Genomic DNA, 26,674 nt, shown 5'->3' with positions numbered 1-26,674 from the left:
CTCTGAAAATTTGATTTAATACGCATTACCGAACTCGTTTAGTTAAGCCAACTTTTGAAATTGAAAAAAAAATAAATAAATAAATAAAAATGTATCTAAAAAATAATCTCCACTGCCGAATGAATAAAAAACTAAACCGGTGTGAATAATTAATTAGTACAATAATTGTTTCCATTTAGTACTCATGCAATATTTTCTGCATTTACGCGTTTAATTTCATAAAATTTGGTATTTCGTATTATTTTAATATTTATAAATATTCATATTTTTTGTGTTTTTTTTATTTTGGTTTTGTTTGTAATTCACAGTAGCTTATCGAAACGTTGTACAATTAAGAAACTAACATCAATAATTAATTTTTCTTTTTTACATAAGTATGAATTTTTCGTTTTTGTTGTTATTTAAGTATGTATATTTTTTGCATTTGTGTGTATTGAGTTCGTTATTTCATATTTAATTTTATTAATTATTAAATAGTTCACGTTGCATTAGACGAAAATTCTAATAAATATCATTATTATTTTTTAAATATATTACAGTATTCGCAAAAAGTTATTTGTACACACACGCATACACACATTTATCTATATGTAGTATATATCTAATAATTACAATAAAAATACTCGTACTTAAATTTGTAAGTAGTAGTGAGATTCGCACGAAACGAAAAGCAGCGCTGGGCTTGGCTTAGCTAATTGCAAGTTTAACATAATCGTCGCATTATTCGTACAATAGATACAATAATTACATACATATAGTACATATACATATATTTATTTGTTTATTTATTTTTTTTTATTTAGTAATTTTTAATACACCCCAATAACCTCTCAGCTCAGAGAAACAACTTCAATCAAAGTCCCTACATAAAACTTAAAAGTTTATTTCTTTACAAGACTTTGCTTTTGAGACAATTTCAACTAACCTTTTATGTACGTAAAATTTAAATTTCAAAAAATATTCTTATCGCGCTGCATTTGTTTTGTTGTATCTCATTTCCAGACTTATTTGAATTGCCTAAAAATTTCAGTTCTGTTATTAACCAATTCGTACTCTCCAAAATCACAATATTTGTGTGTGTATATTTTAATTTTTTTCTTAATATTTATGTATGTTTTTTGTGTATTTTATTTAATTATTATTTTTTTTTTGGTTTTTGTAATTATTTGCAATTTCAAAATTTGCCTAACTTTCAAGACTTGTTGCCGCAACTTTCATAGGTCCACCCTTATCTTCATAATTTTCTGAAAGTCTCATTTACATGCATACATACATAGGTTACATACATATAGTACATCAAATACTGAAAAAGTATTTTAACAAACATCCATTTGTTGTAATCCAATCGGCTGTTGAGCGCTTATCAACAGTAGTTAGCCGCTCATCGTCGCTAGTGATCCTCTCGTCTTTGCCTTCTCGCCTATTTTATTAGAAAATTATCGCTGAAGGGCTTCTTCTCATTGTACGATGCCGCATGCTCGGCCAGCAGATACATTCCGAATTCATTCATATTTTTCAGCAGTTACTTATTGGCCGCATTGAAGAATGGATGTCATGAAGCCGATGCATTATTAGCCTCTTCGGGTGTACTCCGATTGCTGCAGATGAGCGCGCCCAATGGATGTGCAACGACGGATGCTTGTACCACATCTGGAATGTTATGGCTTCAGTAATGAGCTAAATTAATGAGGGGGGAAAATGAATGTTATATGTAAATTTTTTGGGCAGGAGGGCGGCGCTATATCATCAAAAGGGCCTGCGGTGAATGACAACTTCTGAATAGAGTGTAGAAGATTGTGACATATTGGGCATAGGAAAAGTCGCTGAAGATTTTGGCATTATATACAGTCCAATTCTGAATACTTCTGGGGAGTTTGTTATGGGTGAATTTGTTTCTCCCGAGAAAGAAATCTTCCAATAATTAACTCCCGGGGAGTAGCATTTTTCCCGAAAATTTGGGAGGTTTTTTTTGATAGCTCAACTCCGCAATTAAAAAAAAAATTGGGAAGTTTTACTCATGATAGGAGGAAAGGGAAAAAAGAGAAAACTCCCAGGGAGCTTCTGTACAGAATTGGCCTGATAGTGTTCATGCCCCTACATCTGGCAACACTAATCCAATTGCGTCAATGGAATGCGTTTGAAGCGTGAACTTTTAGGCTACATTTTTAGCGAAGACAGTTCTGCAACTCGTCGCTCATGCAAAAAGTTATATTTATTTGAAAATGAGTGAAATATCTGAAGAAATACGCTATATAATGATTTTTTACTACAAAACAAAAAGAAAACTCAGCAAAAACATGAAAATACATTGAAGTGTACGGTGGGAATGCTGTAAGTGAAGTCTGAGATCAAAAATTATTATTTTTTTTTTCATTTGTAGAAAAATTAATCACTCAAAATTTTGATTTCATTATACTAAAATTCTAAAACTGCACACCTAAAATTTGTCTAAAAACTCAAAACAAAATTTTATTTTTGTGCAATTTTTTTTTATATTTCAAATTTTTTTTGTGGAATATTTTTCTCGTTCTTGGGGAACCCTATAATTGTTTTCAACCACATTTTATTATCTAACATTTCTTAATAGAAACAGATTTTCTTTAAAATTACTACTTCCTCTGCACTTTGCACTAAAAAAAATTTATAAACAATAGAAATAAAAAATAAATCTGTTGAAAAATAAGGCTTAGAGCCTGAGAGCTATTTTGAACCCTACTTTTTGATTTCAGATCACTGTGCACCGGACTCAGGAGTGGTTTACTTAATTCCGTTGCGGAACTTTTTATGTCAAAGATTGACCAGCAAAGCCAAAGCACACACTTTAAATGACTCGGAAAAAATTGACGGAGCTTGGTTGAGAAGTTTTAGTGCATCCATCGTACAGTGTCCGGACCTTGCACCCTCTGACCTCTCTACAAAACTCTATTGATAGTAAAACATTGGCCGACCGAAGAGCCACTGAAAATCACTTGGCTAAGTTTCTCACCGATAAACCGAAAAAATGGCAAAAGGTCATAGATAATAATGGCCAACCTGTAGATACTTGATTTAAATTAATTTTTAATAAAGAAAGCTTTTTCAAAAATTTTGTCAAGAAACTGAGACGGCCTTTCATATGACGCAATATATACAGTTTATGGTAAATATCTCCAGAGCTAAGAAAACTATCATCATAGCATTTGAAATTGTATGTTTAAATAAGGGAACTTAAATTGAATCGAGAATCGTTATTACATTAAATGCACAAACTCATAGCCAATAGAAAATATATAAAAATTAATTTTTAAGTGAAGTATGCGACTATTTTGGACGTTTTTTAAACTTCGAAATTAATTTTTGTTTCAAAAAAAGATCAACACCTCTCTCAGATTTTAATTTTTTGAATTTTTGAAAGAAGTAAAACTATTAACATTTATTTTTTTTTAGGTTTTTTAAGGTTATGTTAAGAAAAAACTAGAAACAATATTCCATTTGTGATTTGACATTTTTTTAATTAGTTCTAATCAATTTTAATTTTTCAAGCAACAAATTAAAAAAATTACAATTTTAAATAATAATATTGTGTAGTTCTTAAAATATTTTTTATTTATAAAACTATTTTGAAACTAAAATAAGTAATCTGAAAAAAACAACGCTTTGAAAAAAATATCTTGAAACTAACAAACATTTTGAAAAAAATAAACAATATTTAGAAAATAAAAGCAATACATTGAAAAAAAAAACAATATTTAGCAAAAAAAAGTGAAAATAATATAATTTTAATTTCATTGTTACAATGCTCACATATTTGCTTTGTAGTTTTTTTAACAGAATATTGTTTTCGAAAATAATTTTTGTCTCAAAAATAAGGTTTAAAACTTCTCAGAAAAAAGTATTTTTTGTTAGAAAATTTTTCGAAAGAAATAAAAATATAAAATTATAGTTTTCTGAGGTTTTGTAAAAAAAAAATACAGAAAAGTTTAAAAATACGCAAATTTTAACTCGGAAATCTCGGTTTATTTTAATTAGGAAATCTCTGCACGCACATTCTGGAGTATTTCGATACTCGAGTTCCCGACACAAAGAGAGTGAGTAAAAGTAATAAATTAATATGAACAGTGGAATCTGGTATTTGCAAAGGGACTTCTTGAGGGGTGGACAGGCACATAGTTTATATTCTGGAGCGAGACTAATATTGCGTTTGAACGAAATTCAACATTTCATGGTTTAAATACCTTAAATTAAACACGCAGCCTAAAATTAAGCATTGAAAAGCGCGCGAATATAACGAGGTTTTCAATACACGAGAATCTTGTGAGAAGGCCAAAGGCTCTCGCGAGAACGAAGGCTCTATTATAAAGTTGAAAATATTTGTAAGCTATTAAATTTGTACCAAGCCTTTAATTAAAAGCGAGTTGAGAGCAGATTTTAATGGCGCTTTTTTCAAAGCGTTTTTTTGCATTTGCATGGTACTGTTGTTGAGGTAAGTGCGTTAAGATATGCCACCATTTTTATTGTAAAATCAAGTACAAACCACAAAATGTTAACGAAATCACAAGAAGATGCGGTGAAAACACTTAAACAAGTTTTGGAGATTTCGAAGTCGAAGGCTACAATACCCATTTCAAAAGAGATTTTAGTTTCTCCCGTGAGAAAAAAATCAATGTAGCGGTGGGGATACATATATAAGGCAACAGTCAGAATCAAAGTACTTTATCTGCAAAAAACTCTTAATATGGTGGAAAATAATTAATTAGGTATGGTTGTATCTAATACTTGTTTGGCAAAATCTGAGAAAATTGTTGCTAAACGGGTGTTGCTGTCGTTATAAGCAACACCTAATTATATAATTTTTGCAACATCTCTATTTTTATTTTTTTCTATAAATTATGGTTAGCATACTCTGGTTCTCACGACCTCTTATTAAAATAATAAAAACATACAAAAAATTTAATCAACAAAAGCAGCCATTTCACAAAAAAAAAAAAACGAACAACAACCAATAAATAACTAGAATAGTAGAAACACAGTCTTCAAATTTAGGTTGCAAAGTTTATTTCATAAATTCAAAAAAGATGTAATTTTGAAATTGAATAATTTGCACATGTTATTTATTATTAATTATTATTTGTGTGGTGTTAGCAAATTGTTTTTCTACCATCTATATGTTTAATTCTTAATTAGAACTCAACGTATATGTAGATAATTCTTAAGAAACTAAACTAGAACTGAAATCAAATGAAAAGTGAATTAAAATAAAAGTTAACTGAAAACTACACTACAACTAAATTCAAACAAACACATAAACGCATAGTCCCGATAATAAATTGCTGCTTAAACGTTAAAGTATAAACCGATAGTTCAATGTGTTAGAAGTAAAGGAAGTTTGTGTTAGAAGTAAAGTATTTGGAGATTAGCGAAAATAAGAACAACGGAGTGGGCGGCGATATCCAACAGCGGGTAGTAGTACATGGCATGAAGCTTGGCTTATTCTTATAGTTACACAGTAGTTACAGTTACTAAATATTTATATGAGCGAAAAAGTACAGCTGTTGCCCGCTTTCGATGATGGTGCCACCAGACAGAGAGACACGCAGCAACACAGCATCACCGACCACCACCCTCAACACCACCCGCACAACCACCACCATTCACTTCGACAGCGGCAGTGGTCGTAGTCGACGTCGCACTGGACACGGTCTCATCGCAGTTAGCTTTGTGTGGCTTATTGTTTACAATATTCGTGCTGCTGCTTACCACTGGCGGCGAGGTGCTGCCACCGGTGGTGGAAGTTACCCCACCTACAGTGGCGCCCGCATCCGGTGTTGTCGTCGTGGGCGAAGTGTTTGTGGTGTTGGTTGGTGTTGCTGGCGGCTGTAGTGCTTCTGTCGCACTTGCCATCGGCGGCGCTACATCGCTGGATACACTTTGAGAATTAGGTGTAAAACCACCACTGGAGCTGGGGTCACTCGTAGGCTTGACACTGTTGTCTGGAGGTACGGTCATAGCTTTGGTACTGTTGCTGTAATTACCTGAACCAGCTGCTTCTCCTGCTCCAACATGTTGTCTGGCTGCAACAATTGCATCACTACCGGCGGCTGGCTGCTTTGCTGGTGGTGATACGGATGTATGAGGCTCTGCAGTTGTTGGCATCGCGCTATTCGGACTGCATTGACGTGTTGCCTCTTCTGCATGCGGCGACACACCCACATTGTATACGGTATTATCTTTGGCGGAAACTGGCGGCGATATCGAAGGACTTCTCTTATCGGTGGTGCTTACATTGGTGGCGAGATTTTTAGAAGACGCCGCCATTGCAGCAGCATCTTTACGCTCTTTATCGGCGGCTGCTTCTGCGCCACCACCGTTCACTTCATTGGTGTGTGTATTGTGACCACCGCTACTGGCCACGGAGGACACCTGTACGCTGGAATTCGAGTTAGATCCGGTCAAATCCAGCGTGGCGGGTTCTAGAGCGCTGGATGTCAACGCATTTGACTTCTCGTGTACTGACACATTTTGTTGGTGCTGTGCCGCGCTAATGCCATGCTGACGTGATGGATGTGGGGTGCTGGCAGATCTTCCGCCGTTTTGATTATGCATACTCGGGTTGTTGGAGGGCTGTTGGACTGATTTCATTGTGATCGGTGATGCCGAGTGGCTACGGCCTGAATTGCTAGTTAGCGAGAGCGGCATTGAGTTCGGCGGCTGCTGATGGGCAGATGCGGGCGCCAGTCCAGCGGTGGCCATATGCTGACTAGTGTGATGCGAGTGGTAAAGAGAGTTGCTCATTTGCGGAATGTGTGAGGAGAGCGTTGCAGTGGATTGAGTCATGCTGCTGGAGGATTGCAAACCCGATACAGGGGATTGTGAAACACTATTGGGCACCGATACCTTCATGCTGACACCCGCATTGCTTTGCAAACCCAAATTCAAATTGTGCGGCGATGTAGTAGTGGTAGAGGTTGATGGTATAGATGAGTGTGGTGAAATTTGATGACTGGGCACCATTGCCGGATGGTGTGGTGAGATATGTGGATGTGTTAAATTGAGACCGTGGTGGGACAACCCTAATGCAGCGCCGGGAAAGCCTGGATGCGTTAGACCAGCGGCACCTGGATGTGGCAAACCTAACGCTGAGGACTGTAGGTGGTGCGGCAAGCTGCCGGGGCCATGCGTAAGCGATGTCACACCGCCCAGGCCAGGCAAGCCTAGATTAAGTCCCATTGCTGCGTGAGGACTCTGGCGTTGGCTTGCCGCCGCGTGGTAGGCTGACATCGGTGGCAGGCTATGCAGCGCACCAGGTGGCGCACGCAAACCCAAGCCCAAGTGTGGCATCATCGGTCCGAGCAAGTTACGCCCCAAGGGCGAATATAACTGGCTTGTATAGTGATGCGATGCCGAGAGTATTTGACGCTCCCGTTCTCTTGCCTCCCGCTCCTTCTCTCGTAACTCACGTTCGCGTGCTTCCTTTTCTTTCTGTTCCTTTTCACGTTGCTCCTTTTCTCGCTGTTCACGCTCTCGTTGTTCTTTCTCTCGTTGCTCGCGTTCTCTTTGCTCACGTTCGCGCTCTCTCTGCTCTTTTTCTCTTTGCAATTCCCTTTCGCGCTCCTCCTCTCTAGCGATACGTGCGCGATGCTCCTCTTCCAATTTCATGCGTTCATGCAATGCGGAACCCAAGCCGAGCGCAGCACCTGGTATCATGGAGTAAAGATGGGAGGCGTAAGGCGAAGCCATTGGCGGATATAGGGCATGTGGATGGGTATGATGGGAGCCGGCGGCACGTAGCATTTGAAAGCGTTGGTCTAAGTACAGTTGATCGGAATAAGGCAGGCCAGCTGGACTCAAAAATGCTCCTACAAACATATAATTTTTCAATTACAGCAAAATCCACAAAACTCTTGCATAAAGCGAAAACTTACCTGGCGGCATCGTTGGCAAAGCAGCGAAGGTGGCGTAGGCATCCAAAGGGAAAGCGCCAGCTGGATGTATGAGACGCTCATCTGACCGATAAGGCTGGAAGCCACTGCGCGCCAACAGCTCAGGCTGCATTTGCACCGATTGCTGCGAACTTATGCGCGCAATCTTCTCACCCGGTTGCGGCGACGCTGCAGCGCGCTTTTTAGCCATTAAGCGCTCGTCGACACTGCTAACGGGCCCACTGCCACCGGTTGAAGGCAGACGTTCATTGGCCATTGAAGAACGCACCGAATTAGATACATTGACATTGGTATTGGCGACACTCACGGCGGTTGGTACACCCACGCCGCCTCCGCCTCCACCAGCGCTTAGCTGCACAGCGCGTTCTGTACGTTCGCCGCGTACATTGATTTCATCTTCCTCTTTAATATCAGCTTGCTTAGCCAAATTACGCAGGGCGGAAGCGAAGGGCCCCCGTCCACTCGATTGTGCCGCATTTAAAGCATTCGGTACGCCTACCATTTGTTGTTGAGCTTGCGCGGCTGCTGCTGCGGCAGCTACGGCCTGCTGATGGGCCTGATGTTGTTGTTGTTGTTGTTGTTGTTGTTGCTGATGCTGTTGTTGTTGTTGTTGCAACGAAGCGGCTTGCAAGCCACTCAATTGATTGGGGGGCATAACGTGGTTCATCAACGCCGGATTGGATGACATTTGCGCTGCCGATGTGGCACCGCTGCTATTGCCAGCACCGGGTGTGGTGGAGGGAGATTGGATGTGATGCGGAGAGGGAATGGGAGGAGCTGGGCTTGTTGCTGGACGCTTTTGGCCACTCTTTGGGGGAACTGAAAGTTATGAAGAAAAAAAATAGTCTTCGTTAATATTAATCAATTAACACATGTAAAATATCAAAAAAAAAAATTCCAGTTTCTCAACTTCCTCAATCCCCACCTCAATCCCTTGCTAAGATAATTTTGTGTGTTAATATTGTAATGGAGTGGCAAATGAACCCAGTGTTTTTGAAATCGGTTGACTCAGTTTTTGTTTATAGTCCTGACCTCTAACAAGTGATTACCACCTGTTTCTGTCTATGGCGAACGTTTTTGCTGGTGAAAAATTCGACTCAAGAAAGATTTGTGGAAATCAGGAACCAAGGCTTCTATTAAAGACACATACCTTCAAAATGGCGATAGGTTATTGAACAAAACGGCCTTCACCAATATCCTTGCATGAAGCTATAGTGCAACACACATGTTATATTGAATTTTTGCTGCATAATTCATATTTAAGACAGATAAAAGTCTCAACCTGTACTATTTAGTAAAAGGCTCTTTAACATTTAAAGCCATTCGATTCTTTTAAAACAACAAGTAATTATTAAGCAAAAAACAAAACTGACTTCATTTCTCATATAAAAATTTAAGATTATCGTTAATTTCTTCACGATCCAATTATCGGATCTAAACAAAACTAACAAAACAAATCATCACTACACACGAATAAAGGCGCGCTAGTGTTTTGACGGCGAAAAAGGCGCGTAAAAAAATTTTGCGAAAAAGATGCTTATGAAAAACTTCGGCGAAGTATGTTAAGAGTCTTTGACGCTGAAGTTCCTTTGTGCATCTTTTTTCGCCGGCAGCTTTTGAGCTCGCGCCTTTATTCGTGTCCAGTGACGAAATGAGGTACCACCTTTCCGATAAAAAAGAATTATCGCAATCGGTTAACGTGGTCCAAAGTTATGCGGTAACATACATTAAAAAAAAAATATATATATATATATAAATATCGTCGTTTAAAGTACAAAACCGCGTATCGTCATTCTGCAAAACCGCGTAACTGACATTGGCTGCCAAAAATTGGACTTGCTCACACAAGCTCTTGGCTCAAGGATTGTAATATACTTGCCAGAAATGCGATTGCTTTATAAAAAAGGCAACCATTTTGAAATATGGGTGTTTTTACACTCTAGAAAATAATTTCTACAACTTCTCATACGCGGTTTTGGATTTTGCTGATACGCGGTTTTGCATTTTGTTAATACGCGGTTTTGCACTTTAAACGACGATATATATATAGCGACGAACTGATAACCTCCTCCTTTTTTTTGAAGTCTGTTAAAAACAAAAAAAAATCGAAATGATTTTTAAGAAGTGTTCGGAGGTTTGATCTCCCTCCTTTTTTGAGGCAAGGTAGGGCTGCCAGATGTCCCGGTTTTCCAGGATTCGCCCTGGTTTTAGATAAATTGTTCTGGTGCCCTTGTCAACACTTAAATTGTCCTGTTTTTTTAATGAAGGTCAATGCAGAACACCCATTTCATTTTTGGCAGATATTTGCTATGAAAAATAGGTTAAGTTTTCAAACGTGAATTTACCTTTTTTCTGTTTAATTTATTTGGTAAAAATTTTACTTTTTTATCTTCAGAAAAATGCGAAAAAAGTGCAACAAGGACAGGTACATGGTTAAGGGGTCATACATACTACCCAGTAGATAATTTCAGGAGCTAAAATCTCTTCCAAAAGGCCTTGCGGAAAGTCATTCCTTTCTCCTTCTTTTTTTTTGTATGGACTGGCATATATTAAAGGACTTCTGCTTTCGCTACCCAAAGAAGAGCTTCCAGAAGGCCTATTGGAGAAGTTCTTTTAAAGCTGTTTCATGGTTCATATCAAATATCTTTATCTAAAGGTAAAAAGGTGCCAAGTCCATCTTTTGTTTAATTATTCAGGAGAGAAGAAAAACCGACGTAGTTTTGCATTATCCGTCTTTCCGCATCTAAAACTAAATTTTGAAAAAAAATGTGGACTTGGCACCTTTTCACATTTTGGTAGCAGTATTCTTTATTGAGGCTTAAAACGCGTATTGAATTTAATTTTTAATGCTAAATAATATATGTTTACTTATGTACATTCGCGTAAATTGTAAATAGGAAAACCCTTTCTAGGGGGCATGCAGGGAAACCCCCTTTTTAGCATTTATTGGCTAAGTATTTTTTTAAATATCTCTTAGTTACACCGACATGACTCCTGGAATGACTCTGAATGATTCAACTGTGTGTAGTCGAAGGCGAATCAACACGTACACAAATGACTCGCGAGTCAGACGCACCGTGTATGCCGCCTATTACGGATTATGCCACAAAACTGCATTGCTTATAATATCAGAAATTTCTTCAAAACAATGAAATGCCGAAACCAAAGCAACTGTACTTATAAGGAATATATTTGCACCATATTCACTTGTATCTTCGTTTCTAATTTGCACGATTAGTGTGCTGGTCGATGGGTTCAGACTTATGGCAGCCGTGGGCTAGAGACGTGAGACAGCTTACTGAATACCAAATAGTCTCAAAATCGATGTTCACTATGAAAATACACTATTAGGGACTAGAGAGTGTTTACTGAATATAGCTTACGAGTAAAGAGAATATGCAAAACCAACCTGGACATCTACCTCGTCGACGGTAGCACATTCACCATACTAATTCAAATAAGTTCTTATTCAATTTCTAAATGGATTCCTATTTGACTTAGAATGGTAAATGTGAGCAAGATGTCTAGGCTAGTTTTGAATGTTCTCTATGTTCTACGTTCTCTGCGTTTTGGTCAGTATTGTCATCGAAAATGCCCCTGTTGCGCATTAATGGCAGTATTCAGTAAGCAGTCTCTAGTCAGTAATAGTCTTTTCGTAATGAGCATCGATTTTTAGACTGTTAGATATTCAGTAAAGTATTCAAAAAAGTCATTAATTTTTTGTCTGGCACTGAGCAGGTCACGTAAAGGAAAATAAGGCGGAACATGTACTCATGTATGTAATTGCTTTCTATATTTGTTTAACAACAATTTCATTAACTCTAAAGATTAAACAAAATTCAACTTAAAAAAGAAAAGGATTAAATTAAAAAATAAAATCCACTGCTCGAGGATTCGAACCTCGGATCTCTCGAATGCTATTTTAGTATATTAGGGCAGGTCAATTGTATGGGAGATTGCGCGTTTAACACAAAGATTCTACGTGAAATTCTAAGCAAATTTGCCGAAAAAACCATGGGTCTAAAATTGATTTGGAGTTTGCCAAATTGCGAAAATAAGTTTATTAACATTTTGCTGTAGTGACGTAAAGAAGTGCTTAAATTTTGTAAAAAAAAACACATACTATAGGAGGTTTTTTGTTATGAGGAATTCCTTTCTGCACTTACCTTTTTCTTAAAACCTCCACCTTTCACTTTTTCTTCGAAACCTATTTTCACAATTTGGCAAACTCCAAATAGATTTTAGAAAAATGGTTTCTTCGGTAAATTTGCTTAGAAATACACGTAGAATGCTGCTATGCTATACGCTCAGGGTCAAATAACATTGACCCGCCCTAGTATACATATTACTATATCTACTTATTCATCACCATTTAGAAATTTTTGTGACTTTCTCTTACTGAATACCTAAATCGTCTCAAATTACCAAAAATAGTCACGAATTTATATTCCCAATGTAGTTAATTGAGATGAGACTGACTTACTGAATACCAGGTTTGAAAATTAACTATAGCACTTAATCGGCATGCAGTTAATTCTCGATAACCGGTAACAACGCTGCCGTCTATCTATGCTGTTATTGTTGTCACACAAATGGAAGAAGCCTAAGTTTTACGCCACCCACCGAAGACCAAATGTTGCTTTTTCATGGCTAAAGTGCACTCGAAGCTTTTCCATTGACTGCCGGGACCAGGGATCGAACCCATGTCCTACGGAGTGATAGCACGCACCTCTAGCCACTCAGCCACAGCGGCCGCCAACGCCATACATATGCATAGGCATTTAACAAATTATCTCATCCAATATGAGTATAATAAGACGAGGCCAAACGAAAATTGAATACCCACAATTACACACAAATTGTGTCAAAATGAATACATATGTATGTATGTTATGAAATTTTGATTTTGATTGAATTGCAATAAGATTTGTACATACTCCTGCAAACATGGGTTTGTGTTTACATATAGCCATGCACACATACATACATACATACAAGGTAAATACATTTTGATGATAGATAACATTACCAACAACTCACCACAAATCGGTATCGGTGCATGGATGCTGGGCAATCCTCTCGGTAGCCATTCCATCATCTATTTATTATTGCTGACACAAATGCAACGGGAATGAAACGTGAGAGGCGGCGTGTGAGAGAATTTGCGTGCGTGCGAACGAACTAAACGCGAGCCTATGAAGAAGAGAGCGAGTGTGCGCGCGCGCGTGCGTGCGTCTAAGAGCGGCGCAACGTACAAGAACTTGCAACTGTTTTTTTTGAGATACTGTATTTTAATTACAGTTAAACACAATTTTTTCACTGCTGCGATTAATGTTTTAACACCACTGTGTCACTGTGTTTTGATTATGATACGAACGATTAGTGGCTTTTGTGGATGAGGCACACGTCAGCTCTCATTGAGTCCTGCAGCGTTTCACGTCAACTCAACGTCGTCTGTCTGTCTATTTACATTTAATAAGATGCATGCGATTGATTGTACATCGATGTAGGGGAGAAAACACTAAATTGCATATTAATGGTGGTTTAACTATCGGGCGAATCAAGCAAAAAAAATAAAAAATTAAAAACAAACACCATACCAAAAACAACAACCACAACACGAAAGAGTATAAGTAACCAGAGCATTGTCCATGGAAACTATCTACAAAAAAAAAAAAACCACACACAAAAGGTAAACAATAGCGGAAACNAAAAACAAACACCATACCAAAAACAACAACCACAACACGAAAGAGTATAAGTAACCAGAGCATTGTCCATGGAAACAATCTACAAAAAAAAAAAAACCACACACAAAAGGTAAACAATAGCGGAAACAATTGCGTTGCGCTGGTGGTGCGATGGCAAAAACACCCACGCTCACGCACACAATGCAGGAGGGGTGCATTTAATGGCAGCGACGGCAAAACAGAGCACCGCATAAAGAATCCTAGTTTGCAGTGTAGAACAATTATTAGAGGGGTTGAAAGACTTTTGTTAACACTTCACACACACACACACACATACACACATNCAATTATTGAAAGACTTTTGTTAACACTTCACACACACACACACACATACACACATACAAACGAGAGCAAACAAAAGACTAACGGTAAGGGGGGCGGAAGACAAAGCCAGCCTTCAGCCTTCAGCAGGCAGTCAGCAGAAGCCACTCATACACTAACCGCAATAAAATGCAAGGATAACGACATGCCGCTACGCTCTATGCGGTCGGCACGGTACATAGGCACATAAGCATACAACAAACGAAGAGGGAAAGGGAAGGAGGTTACGCGTTATATCATTTGTAATAGTTGTTGTTGTAGTTTCCGGTGCACAAGTACCAACGCACGGCACATAACTAACTGATGTGAAATGGGAGTGTCAGCTTCTGATTGCGTTACACGTTTGCGTGTTGTTGTTATTTTTTTCTTCTACTGCTGTGTGTTGCCTAAAGAGTTCGAGCATGAACTTTGCTCCTTTGTTGTTGTTGTTGTTGTTGAATATTGTGTATTTTGCACTTTTCACGTTCGGTTGCCACTGCCACTGCTGCTGCTGACTCTTCTACTGCAGTTCTTGTTGTTAGCTGTCACTTTAATTGTTGGGTGTTACTCGTGTTTCGTTCGTTTTGCTTTTTTTTTGTGTTGTTTCTTGAACTGCACTTAAACTTGTTGGCATTTGGTTGAAGAAAAACCAAACAAAAAAATTGTATTTGTGCTCCCGCGTACAACTCTCAAACACTCTCGGCAGTGCTCTCCGTGTTTTTTTTTGTTTTCTTATTTTTCGTATATCTGCGGCTAGTAGGCATAAATTTGCAGCGCGCGCCTTACAAAGGATGTTGCAAGGTACACACGCCAAAAAGTGGATTTCACATAGTCCTCTGTATTTTTGTTGTTGTTGTTCTGCGGTTGGTTATATTCGAATATTGCCTTGTTCACAAATCGCCGAAGAGCGCGAGGTTGTATCACTCACTAAAGCGCACACAAACACACACACACACCACAGGGGCAGAAAAAGAAAAATTTCGTGAGCAATTATTACTGCAGAGACAATGCATTTTTGGGTATAAATTTTCTTGGAAAAAATGGAAATCGTTTAGGGCAGAAGTTTCGATAGGGATGCGCAAGTTTTTTGAATTTTCGTGATTTTCATTCATACATATATCTTTCTTAGCATTTTGTTTTGATATTTTTTTTATATTTCATTGTATAGTTTCACAAATTAAACTTGGGATTTTTGTTTCAGCATCATCCTTTTGTTTGAAGAAAAAACTTTCGATGTTTAATTCTGTTCAAAAAGAGACTAAATTAAGACCAGACGGACAAGTAAATTGCAACAATACTAAAACCAGTGGATAAGATGAATCCGAGCCAATCGTCGAGGAGGGCGCAATAGATGACTCACCGCCGGACTATGAAAATCGGACTATGAAAAACAATAAAGCAGCTGGAGCAGACGACAACTAACGACAATTAATGTAAGACAATTGAAAGACAGTAGGTACGATGGTGTTAAAGATTTGGTTTATTCTGACACTAAAGCCTTACAAAAAAAGTTCCTTTGCCAACTTACACAGTGAAAAGCTCTGTTGACAAAAAGCACTTGAGCAGGGACCAAATAGAACAAATTATATCCTCACCATATATTGAAAATTTTTAAAAATTATTATTTATTTAATTCTAGTTATTTTTTTATAAAAATATAGTTTATTCTTTAACCAGTATTTCTTAAAAATCAACGCTTACTTTTAGCCATTTGAAACTTGCACTTCATTCTACTACACCTTTTCCAACGGTATTTCAGAAAAACACAAGTGTATTTCGGAAAAGGCAGAATGAATTTCAGAAAAGCACAAATGTATTTCAGAAAAACTCAGATGTATTTCAGAAAAGCTCAAATATATTTCAGAAAAACCAAATGTATTTCAGAAAAAGCCAAATGAAATTCAGAAAAACACAATTGTATTTCAGTAAAGCCCAAATGATTTTCAGAAAAACACAAATGTGTTTCAGAAAAGGGCAAATGTATTTCAGAAAAACACAAATTATTTTCAGAAAAGCACAACTGTATTCTAAAAATATTTTTGTGAAATACATTTGCCCTTTTCTGAAATACAATTGCGTTTTCCTTAAAATCATTTGAACTTTTCTGAAATACAATAGTGCTTTTCTGAATTTCATTCGGCTTTTTCTGAAATACATTTGGCCTTTTCTGAAATATATTTGAGCTTTTCTGAGATACATTTGCCCTTTTCTGAAACACATTTGTGTTTTTCTGTAAGGGGCGGGTAGGAAGGAAGGGAAAATACTTTGGATAACGAAAGTTCCGTTTTGCTGGAAATGGCCTGATTCTCGATTCGAATATAAGTTATCGAAGGTGAGACCCCAAAAAAATTTTGGCTTTCCAATCATTTTCGTAGTACTTATTTATTTAAATATCTATATTATTTTGATTAAAGTGTCAAGTATTTTTTGAAACCGTTTGAAAATGCAAGGTTTTGTACCAATCAGGCAGAATTCACGGTAATCGAGAAATCACTTATGAAATGTTGATTGTAAGACAAAAAAGGAAAAGTTTTCTACAAAGGACACCGAAACGCAAAAACACTTGAGTACGGCACGGTGAAGCCGATTTATCGCAATCAAAGCCAGAAATCTCTATCTGGCGGCGTGTGAAAAGTGTAGATTTATAACATCTCAAAATAATAACCGCCACGCCATAATAACCGGTTTTTAACCAGTGGTTAGGCGCGACTGCTAACACCGGGCGCCTAAATTCGTGCTATGTACTGCTGCATGTGCAAAAATTTTCCTTCATGCAATTTATTAAATTTTTGCATATGCACTTCTCAACTGCCATGTAATTGAACTTTCTTAAGTTTCAATTAGATGGCACTTCAAAGTATGCTCGGCCTAGTCTGATGCATCCTCCGGACACTGCTTCCAGAGCATTTTGCGGACTCTGCATGGCTTACAACCATGCACAGGTGGTAATAGTTGATTACCATTGGCCACAGTGCCTACCCACTACTTTTTGGTGCAATAAATATTTTTTTATATACATACATGCAAACATACCGGTCTCCCCTCTCACTGAGTTATTCAACCAGTGAAGAAACTACTTGGACAGCCAGAAAATAAATGTATTACAGCCCCTGTGGTATTCACCAGAAATAGCTGCCTACTATTACTATTAATTCGGGTCGTTGCAGCAGACTCTTTGAGATGAGTACTCCTTCAAGGATGGTACCCGCAAATTGGCCAAAAGTCATAGATTTTGATGGCGCTTTTATTATGTTTACAAAAAATGCTTCAAGACTAATGACGTTCTAAAGAAAAATTTTGCCTTTTCAGTGCCCTCTACGCACAAATACTAAGGAGAGGGCAATAAAAAGGGAACATTTTTTGTAGAAATGACAACGCCATAAGTTTAACACTCAATGTATCTTTACGCCCGCCTCGATGATTTTTATGAGACGTTTGTTTATCGCAGTAATACACCCAAGAGATTGGACAATAGACGAGAGCATTGCCGAAAAATAAGCCGAGATGTGAATCTATAGAGGTATTCACAACAGTGTCGTAAGTGTCGTATTGTTGTATGTCGTAAAATTTAAACGCCTAAAAAATATATTAAGGGGGTTCACAAAGTACCACCAAAGTAATATTATGAATTTTTGCAGTGTTCAAAAATAGTTGGTTGTGGTTTCAAGTTCTCTAAACATTTATTTAAGCTTTTAAAGTTTACGACATACAACAATACGACACCATTGTGAATCCCTCACATGTAATTTCCAGGCCCTTAGTACATCCCTCTCGTACTCACCTCTTTAGTATCTCTCTAATCTGATTCTGAAATTGATCTTGGAAACCTGATGAAATTTATTCAAAGTTTTATCTGATTTTGATGAAAAAGCGTTAAGTTTAGAGAGGAAATTCGGAGTGAGTAGGGTGATAAGATAACATAGGTACATATTTTTTTCAGAAAGGGGATTTTCAGAACTTGTAAACATTTTTATTTTCGCTTGAATATAAAACACACAATGGTTGTTATACGAGTACACCTTCCGTTGGAAATTTTCAATATTATTTTATTTGTTTAAGTTGGCACTCATATCAAGCTGAAATAAAGATCATTTCTTTTCGCTGCCTCATACTATACATATATGATTGCGTTAGTACATATCTTCATATACTATATAACTTTGGCTTAGATCCATATTTCAGCTCATTTCGTTTGCAAAAATAGATATATGTAGTTAGTGATACTTTTCTGTACGTTTACTCATTTTCACATTTTCAAATTTCCGTTTATTTCAAATCGTTTTCGCAACTTTTTCTGTATATTAAATACGATTTTGATTTGTATTTGCATTTTAGACTCGCACATTTTGCGTGCAAATCGAAATTTTCGAATTTTCTTCCCAGCGACTTCAGCATAATCAATACACAAATATAGCACAAACACACAGAAAAAATCCGAAAATCCGTGAAAACTGTGAAAAAGGACGACCGACGCAGCATTCGTTGCGCTAAGCGCTTCAATAATCACTTTGTTCCATACAACACAAACCCCATGTAGAGCCTTAACGCCGGCAATAAAACCGCACTCGCACACTCATTTACTTTAAGTTAATCCGCTAAATCGCTTTTGTGTATTTGTATGGCATTATGTTTGCTTTTTTTGTTTTGTGAGTTGGTGGAATATTTATTTGGCGCGTTACGACGTAAATGCTGCTGCTTATCCAAGCAATACCCACTTAGTACTGCCTTAATACCTAAGTCCCAGCTTTGATTGTTCGTGCACTCTGTGCTTCTGCTTTTTTTTGTGTTTCTTAACGTTGTGTTGTTGTCTTCTTCTGCGAGTATATCGACAGTTCGGAGTTCTGAGTTGCAGACTCAGGTAGTGTTGAGTGGTGGGTACTTCATAGGCGTGCACTATACCATGTAGAGCGATATGAAAATGTGCACTCTTCCGTCGTCTCGTCGAATATGACAAAGACACGTCAAAGTATACGAAAGAACTAAAATGAAATTTCTGAACATTCACGCTATGCAAGAGCATACGTCCGTCCTTGCGTCCCCAAGAATTTTATATGCCAACCACAAACGCACACACAAAAACATTTGTAAGCAGCCGTAAATGTTCTCAGCCATTAATACCAAAAGCAACCTATACATTGCTGTGCAGTTCGTGCACATGTTTATATAGTTATGTATGTATGTCCATATAGTGTGTACTCGGTTGTGTGTGTGTAGTGTGTATGGGGTATATTCAGAAACAGCAACACCACTAACGGTAAAAACACAAACAATGGCAGCAAGCGAGTGAATCCAACACCGAGACCAAGAAAATTCCTGTTGCCATCATCGTCGTCAACGATACGGGTACTCGTACCAACACCACTCACAACTTACAATGCGCAACTCAAAACTCAGCACTCACCACACGCCAGCACTGACACTGAGCACCGACTAAGCAACCAACCAGCCAACCAACACTACAACCGTTACGACCCGACGCGCCATAGAAGTTTTCTGTACCACTATATAGACCACCGTCACGCTTGCTGTTCGAAGCTGAACTGTCTGTGCGCTCAGCTTGGTAACCTGGTGCTCGCACTCGTACCAATGAGCGTTTCGAGGAATCACTTATAACCATATTGAACGACAATGACGATTACGACAACGATGACGGCAGCGGTGGCGAAGGCAGCAACAGAACAGGACGCAGACCAACAAAAAAAATGCGAGAGCATAGTAAAGTTAATCCCCAAAGAGGCACAAACAGACACCTTGACTAGCTGGCTCAGTGACGGTCTGTCTGGCTGGCGGGAAGACGCTATATTAAAAGGACGAGCTGTCAGGACGGAAGTTGCTTGCTCAGTCCAACCATTCAACTGTATAAATGGGGATGCATGCCTGTAAGCTGTGAGTGTGTATCTATGTGTGCAACAGGAAGTGTTGCATATCTTCACAAATTCTTTCTTAGTCACTGTTTATCGGTGTGTGATGTGATGCTTGACTTACTCACTCATCTACACACACACACACACATATATATACAGTCATAAAGTGTATCATAGTGTAAATACAGTGAGCGCTACATAATGCAGCTTTGAGTTGGTAATAAGCATAAACGGCATTAAACCGACACCGGAACAGCAGGATAACATCCTCATCATTGTCGCTGTGGCGTTGACGTCGCTGCTGTTTTTATTGCTGACACGCGTGTATTTGTGTGTTTAACAGCAAAGCGTTTTGTCCTCGCACTTTAGTTTTTATAACAGTGGTTTAAAGAAGTATTATTATAAGTGAAAAATTTCAATACTCAATGAGTTTGAGTTATGTGTACTCGTATACGTAGTCACATAATATATTCCACTTCCGAATTATTCGAAGCCAAATTTCACTTACCTTTCTGTAAACAAATTCCTCATTATTCGAGTTGAGGTAAACTGAAACTTGTAATGTATTTTTAAACATTTACTGTGCGCAAAAGTACAATCCTTGTAATAGTTGACTTTCACAATTCTGAGATAGTTTTTTAACACCTTACGGAACAGATATAATTCTCTAGAAACGGAAACAGCCTAACTATGTCGAAACTTTAACAGCGGCTGGAAGAGGTGCAACGCTAATATCGAGCAACAGTCTCCTAGGGACTTCCTATGACAGCCTGTGGACTATTCTTGGACAGATGAGTTTATATGTCGTTGAGTTAGAGGAACTTTATTTACCGGTAACAAAATTTTTGTTACCAACAATATCCTTCTGATCGGTAGTCGACTGCGTGGAATTATCACAGCATTGTCTTCACAGCTACGCCACCAAGCAGCTCTCCGGAGTGGACATCAGCTGCCTGCGAAATATTATTTTTAGCACCCAACGCTTTGCCTACCAACTTCATATGGATTACTTGCAGTTGCCGGTCCACAAAAATCGAATAAGTGGTAGCACAATGAACAACATGATAAAATGTCTAAGTAAGCGCCTGATGGGGTCAAAAATTATAGTTGCTTCTCCATAAACATATTTAATTGAAGTCAACGGTTCGCAAATAAAAGTAGTAAAAAACATCGTAAATTTCAAAGGGAAAGGCTTTCAAAAAAGACACGAAAGCAAGATCGAACGAATAAACGTATTCTGGCAGCTTTAAAGTGAAATTCGTTAAATTTGGAAAAGTATCGATAGTGGACGATAGAAATCTAATTGGGGCGTATTCATAGTCAAAATTAAGTTGGTACTTCAAATTGGTGGTAACTTTATTGATCCATCCAATATTATGTTAAAAAGCTACAACTAACTTTAAGTACCAACTTCATTTTGACTATGAATACGCCCCCATTGCGTAAAATGTAGTTTTTTAAAGACCATAATTAGCTACCTTAATAATGGAGGTATGATTTAAAAAAAACTAAACATATTTACGTATTCTGCTTTCTAAAGCCAATCGTTTTTATTTAAGGAACATAGCATGCCAATATTTTTAGGTTTTAGGTTCGTTTACTAATAAAGCAGCTTTACTGTAAATTCGTTCCGATTCTACTGATGACGTTAGGACAACATAGTTGCCATATATTCTTTTATATAGAAGTATTGCCGCTTTGCACAATGCCCGTTCACCATTTTTGTGTCTTATGGCGTTTTCTTGTCCCGAAAAAAATTTGACCTTATATGGCAACATTATCACAGTGCAACATTTTAAAGAAAGAGCACGCAATATGCATGTGAAGATGCTGAGAACAGAACTAGAAAACTTGACAGCCCTGGCGCAGGGCAGAATAATAAGTGCAACATTAATTTGAGAGAAGAAAATGCTATTAAATTTGGAAAATTTTCAATAGAAAAAAAAAAACCATAGATAGTATCGATAGTGCCATCGATAGTTTGCTACCACTAATACATAGACGCAAGGATATCATCACTAATGACGGTGACTATGTATATACGAGTATCTTACTGAAAACATTGCGTACAATAAATATTATTATATATATAAATGTACAAAAACCGATTTCTTTTGAATCAGACTGCGCAAATACCTATAAAGTTTTTGCGTTCACATTGTCGCTTGACTGTTTGTACAAATAAGACCCCTCTTTCTACTCTGGACTCTACTGTTGTCAACAGTTCGCTGCTGAGAGAGGCGAAGGTGGACATCGGATTACTATACTTAATACTTAGATCGTGGAGAATCATTTTGTTCAATTCTTGTTGAATACACGAAATATTTAACAGACTTGTCATTGTCTTAGCGGAAAAGTTATGTAAGCATTTTCTAAAGCATGAGTATCCTCAAATTTCTCAAGTTATTTTAATTTCAGCAAAATATATTTAAAGTCACTGTAGCTAGCCGCCTAGCTATTTGTTCGAGGATGCGTTGCGTCAAGGGTTGTATTATACTTCTTTTGAGTAAGCCACCGAGTGCAAATATGTACGCACTCACCTCTCTCCCTCTCGCTCGCCTACACTTGAATAGATGCTAGACATGGAGCTAGTGTTGCGAATTCTCAGAGCACGCAAAACGGAAACATTTCTTCTCAGTTCAGCTGAGTGTTTAGCTGAAGAAATTACTACCAACAACATCCCCATAAATAGAACAGTCCAAACGGATGCATTGAGAGACATCAGCCAACAAGGCGAATAAGACTGCAAATGTAAGCGCTTTCTAAATAGAAAACCAAAAGATGCAATTGGAATCATTAAGTTGGCTAAACATACAAAAATTCATTACTAGCAGGTATAAATTAAGTATTTTAGTAGAAAAAACTTAAAACCATAAATGGTATGCATATCACCAACATTGACTTAAGCTCCAGGCCAGTTGGACCAAACGAAGACAAGTGCATCAATGCTCACATCAAACACAAGTGTGCTCGCTCTCGTGCACCAATCGCCCAACGAACCCACATGAAATGGCAATAGAGAGAAATGACCGAAAAGTGAAGCCGTGTTGCTGCAGCAGCGAAAATAAATGCATCCCCAGGCTGCCGAATTTGGTAATCGTATATAAAAATGTATCATTGGTACATAAGGAATAACTTACAGTAGTGCGCCTCTTGTCACCACTACAGTACACAACAACCGAAGTGAACATCAACTACACTAATGCAATTACAACTACAACTACAACTACATAGAACAACAACAATTACAACGACATCTAACGATGACAACTAAGCCAGCTACACCAACTGCGTCGAGAACTGCACTTGGCCTCTGTGTACCTCGAGGTGAAGTGGAGTACATGTATCTACTAAGTAGTACATATTTAGATACGTACTCGTACATATTTATGTATGTATGTATGTATGTATATATGTATGTAAGTACAAATGCATATGAAACATGAAACTGATGGCCGCAATAAAATCAAACCAATATCCTTTAGTGGACACACGACTGACTTTCCGCATTCGTAACAGTCTGCCATTGTGGTTTTTATGCCACAAAGAGGAGTGCGAGAGTTGTGAAGTTTGTTGAGTAGGTATTTAAGTGAGTGGGGTTGGGCGCAAACATTTTTTTTTTTTTTTGAAATTTGTTGTAGTATGCGAACGGGGTGGTGTGTAGGTAGTGAAAACAAATACAGCTAGTCGTGCAATGTACACATGTTAGTATGTATGCCAATATGTATGGGCACACAGCAGTTGGCAGGTATGCATTGCAATTTGCTCCGAGTTAAAATTACTTAAGATTTGCATATACTGGCACTTAGTTAGTACTCGCACCATTTGACCGGAGCGCACAGTATACGGGTGAGGCGATGATACATGCAATTTGCGTGAGCAGAGTTGCCAACAACATACAAATACAAGAAGTGATATAAATAGCGTAGAAGGTTACTTGATTTTTTAACGTTAAAGAACAATTGTAGAAAAACAATTTATTTTGAAATTAAGACAATGTACTACGTTTAACCCATTTTCATAATTGATTGCCAGATAGGGATCATTTGACATGTATGTAGATTAAGTTTGGTTTACTAAAATAGGAAAATAAAAATAGAAATGAAAATTTAAATTTTATGTTATTTTTGAAATTATACTTTTTAATTTCAAGTATAAGTTTTTTGCTACTAAAATTAATTTTAAAAATTAGGTTAAATGACTTCGGTCCGTCTTTCAAGGTATGTATGTGTCCCAGAACGCCACCTATTGAATGAATACCTTTACATTTGAAGTTTGANGAAAAATTGAATAAGTGGTAGCACAATGAACAACATAATAAAATGTCTAAGCGCCTGATGGGGTCAAAAATTATAGTTGCTTCTCCATAAACATATTTGAAGTCAACGGTTGGCAAATAAGTAAAAAAACATCGTAAATTTCAAAGGGAAAGGCTTTCAAAAAAGACACGAAAGCAAGATCGAACGAAGAAACGTATTCTGGCAGCTTTAAAGTGAAATTCGTTAAATTTGGAAAAGTATCGATAGTGGGCGATATTTTTTTTAATTATCGATAGTCGCCTATTTTGAAAGAGAGAAATCCAATTGGGGCGTATTCATAGTCAAAATTAAGTTGGTACTTCAAATTAGTGGTAGCTTTATTGATCCATCCAATATTATGTCAAAAAGCTACAACTAACTTTAAGTACCAACTTCATTTTGACTATGAATACGCCCCCATTGTGTCAAATATAGTTTTTTAAAGGCCATAATTAGCTACCTCAATAATGAAAGTATGATTTAAAAAAACTAAACATATTTACGTATTCTGCTTTCTAAAGCCAATCGTTTTTATTTAAGGAACATAGCATGCCAATATTTTTNCCACCGCAGCGCCTCCGTTATTTGCGGTCGTAGCATTACTGCTCGTTTTTTCACATTCAACGCATTTGGGATTGTTAACATTTTTTGCTGCCAATCTTTGTTATGTGTGCAACGTTTGCGATATCTCTAAAATTCGACTNTTCCCGAAAAAAATTTGACTTTATATGGCAACATTATCACAGTGCAACATTTTAAAGAAGGAGCACGCAATATGCATGTGAAGATGCTGAGAACAGAACAAGAAAACTTGACAGCCCTGGCGCAGGGCAGAATAATAAGTGCAACATTAATTTGAGAGAATAAAATGCTATTAAATTTGGAAAATTTTCAATAGTGAAAAAAAACCATAGATAGTATCGATAGTGCCATCGATAGTTTGCTATCACTAATACACAGATGCAAGGATATCATCACTAATGACGGTGACTATGTATATACGAGTATCTTACTGAAAACATTGCGTACAATAAATATTATTATATATATGAATGTAAAAAAACCGATTTCTTTTGAATCAGACTGCGCAAATACCTATAAAGTTTTTGCGTTCACATTGTCGCTTGACTGTTTGTACAAATAAGACACCTCTTTCTACTCTGGCCTTTACTGTTGTCAACAGTTCGCTGCTGAGAGAGGGGAAGGTGCACATCGGATTACTATACTTAATACTTAGATCGTGGAGAATCATTTTGTTCAATTCTTGTTGAATACACGCAATATTTAACAGACTTGTCATTGTCTTAGCGGAAAAGTTATGTAAGCATTTTCTAAAGCATGAGTATCCTCAAATTTCTCAAGTTATTTTAATTTCAGCAAAATATATTTAAAGTCACTGTAGCTAGCCGCCTAGCTATTTGTTCGAGGATGCGTTGCGCCAAGGGTTGCATTATACTTCTTTTGAGTAAGCCACCGAGTGCAAATATGTACGCACTCACCTCTCTCCCTCTCGCTCGCCTACACTTGAATAGATGCTAGACATGGAGCTAGTGTTGCGAATTCTCAGAGCACGCGAAACGGAAACATTTCTTCTCAGTTCAGCTGAGTGTTTAGCTGAAGAAATTACAACCAACAACATCCCCATAAATGGAACAGTCCAAACGGATGCATTGAGAGACATCAGCAAACAAGGCGAATAAGACTGCAAATGTAAGCGCTTTCTTAATAGAAAACCAAAAGATGCAATTGCAATCATTAAGTTGGCTAAACATACAGAAATTCATTACTAGCAGGTATAAATTAAGTATTTTAGTAGAAAAAACTTAAAACCATAAATGGTATGCATATCACCAACATTGACTTGAGCTCCATGCCAGTTGGACCAAACGAAGACAAGTGCATCAATGCTCACATCAAACACAAGTGTGCTCGCTCTCGTGCACCAATCGCCCAACGAACCCACATGAAATGGCAATAGAGAGAAATGACCGAAAAGTGAAGCCGTGTTGCTGCAGCAGCGAAAATAAATGCATCCCCAGGCTGCCGAATTTGGTAATCGTATATAAAAATGTATCATTGGTACATAAGGAATAACTTACAGTAGTGCGCCTCTTGTCACTACTACAGTACACAACAACCGAAGTGAACATCAACTACACTAATGCAATTACAACTACAACTACAACTACATAGAACAACAACAATTACAACGACATCTAACGATGACAACTAAGCCAGCTACACCAACTGCGTCGAGAACTGCACTTGGCCTCTGTGTACCTCGAGGTGAAGTGGAGTACATGTATCTACTAAGTAGTACATATTTAGATACGTACTCGTACATATTTATGTATGTATGTATGTATGTANTTCACCTCCACGCATGGAACGGACACCGCCACGTAGAAGCGCCCGCCTCATGAATAACACCAGCATTAACAGCAACGCATTATTATCGCCAATATTGGAAGCGTCCTTTAACACCGCAGTAAGTAATAGTTCTAACGTGCCCACCAGTGTCTCTAGTACAGCCGCCACAACCG

The 26,674-nt window shown here is 37.7% G+C and overlaps 1 protein-coding gene across 11 annotated transcripts; it reads right to left on the bottom strand.

Annotated features, from left to right (window-relative positions):
• Positions 1-236: 236 nt before the first annotated feature.
• On the bottom strand, positions 237-19,872 carry LOC108372416 (protein split ends-like). 11 transcript variants are annotated; one of them, XM_017628096.1, is made up of 4 exons: positions 12,960-13,381; positions 7,902-8,738; positions 6,012-7,835; positions 237-1,650 (listed from the first exon to the last, which is right to left on the bottom strand). In XM_017628096.1, the coding sequence occupies exons 1-4, from the start codon at positions 13,015-13,017 to the stop codon at positions 1,553-1,555; spliced, it is 2,817 nt and encodes a 938-aa protein (XP_017483585.1). In that variant the 5' UTR covers positions 13,018-13,381; the 3' UTR covers positions 237-1,552. The 11 variants fall into 11 exon arrangements, with proteins under 11 accessions (XP_017483585.1, XP_017483586.1, XP_017483580.1 ...); XM_017628097.1 differs by having other exon boundaries at positions 1,595-1,677; XM_017628091.1 differs by lacking the exon at positions 237-1,650 and adding an exon at positions 19,343-19,872 and having other exon boundaries at positions 5,012-7,835; positions 12,960-13,440.
• Between the last annotated feature and the right edge of the window lie 6,802 nt (positions 19,873-26,674).

The sequence above is a fragment of the Rhagoletis zephyria genome, unplaced genomic scaffold (assembly GCF_001687245.7).
Source record: "Rhagoletis zephyria isolate East Lansing unplaced genomic scaffold, Rhagoletis_zephyria_1.1 Rzeph_scaffold_05734, whole genome shotgun sequence".
NCBI classification, from domain to species: Eukaryota; Metazoa; Arthropoda; class Insecta; order Diptera; family Tephritidae; genus Rhagoletis; species Rhagoletis zephyria.
Note: the sequence above shows the minus strand (reverse complement) of the source record. Positions and strands in the feature narration are given on the sequence as shown.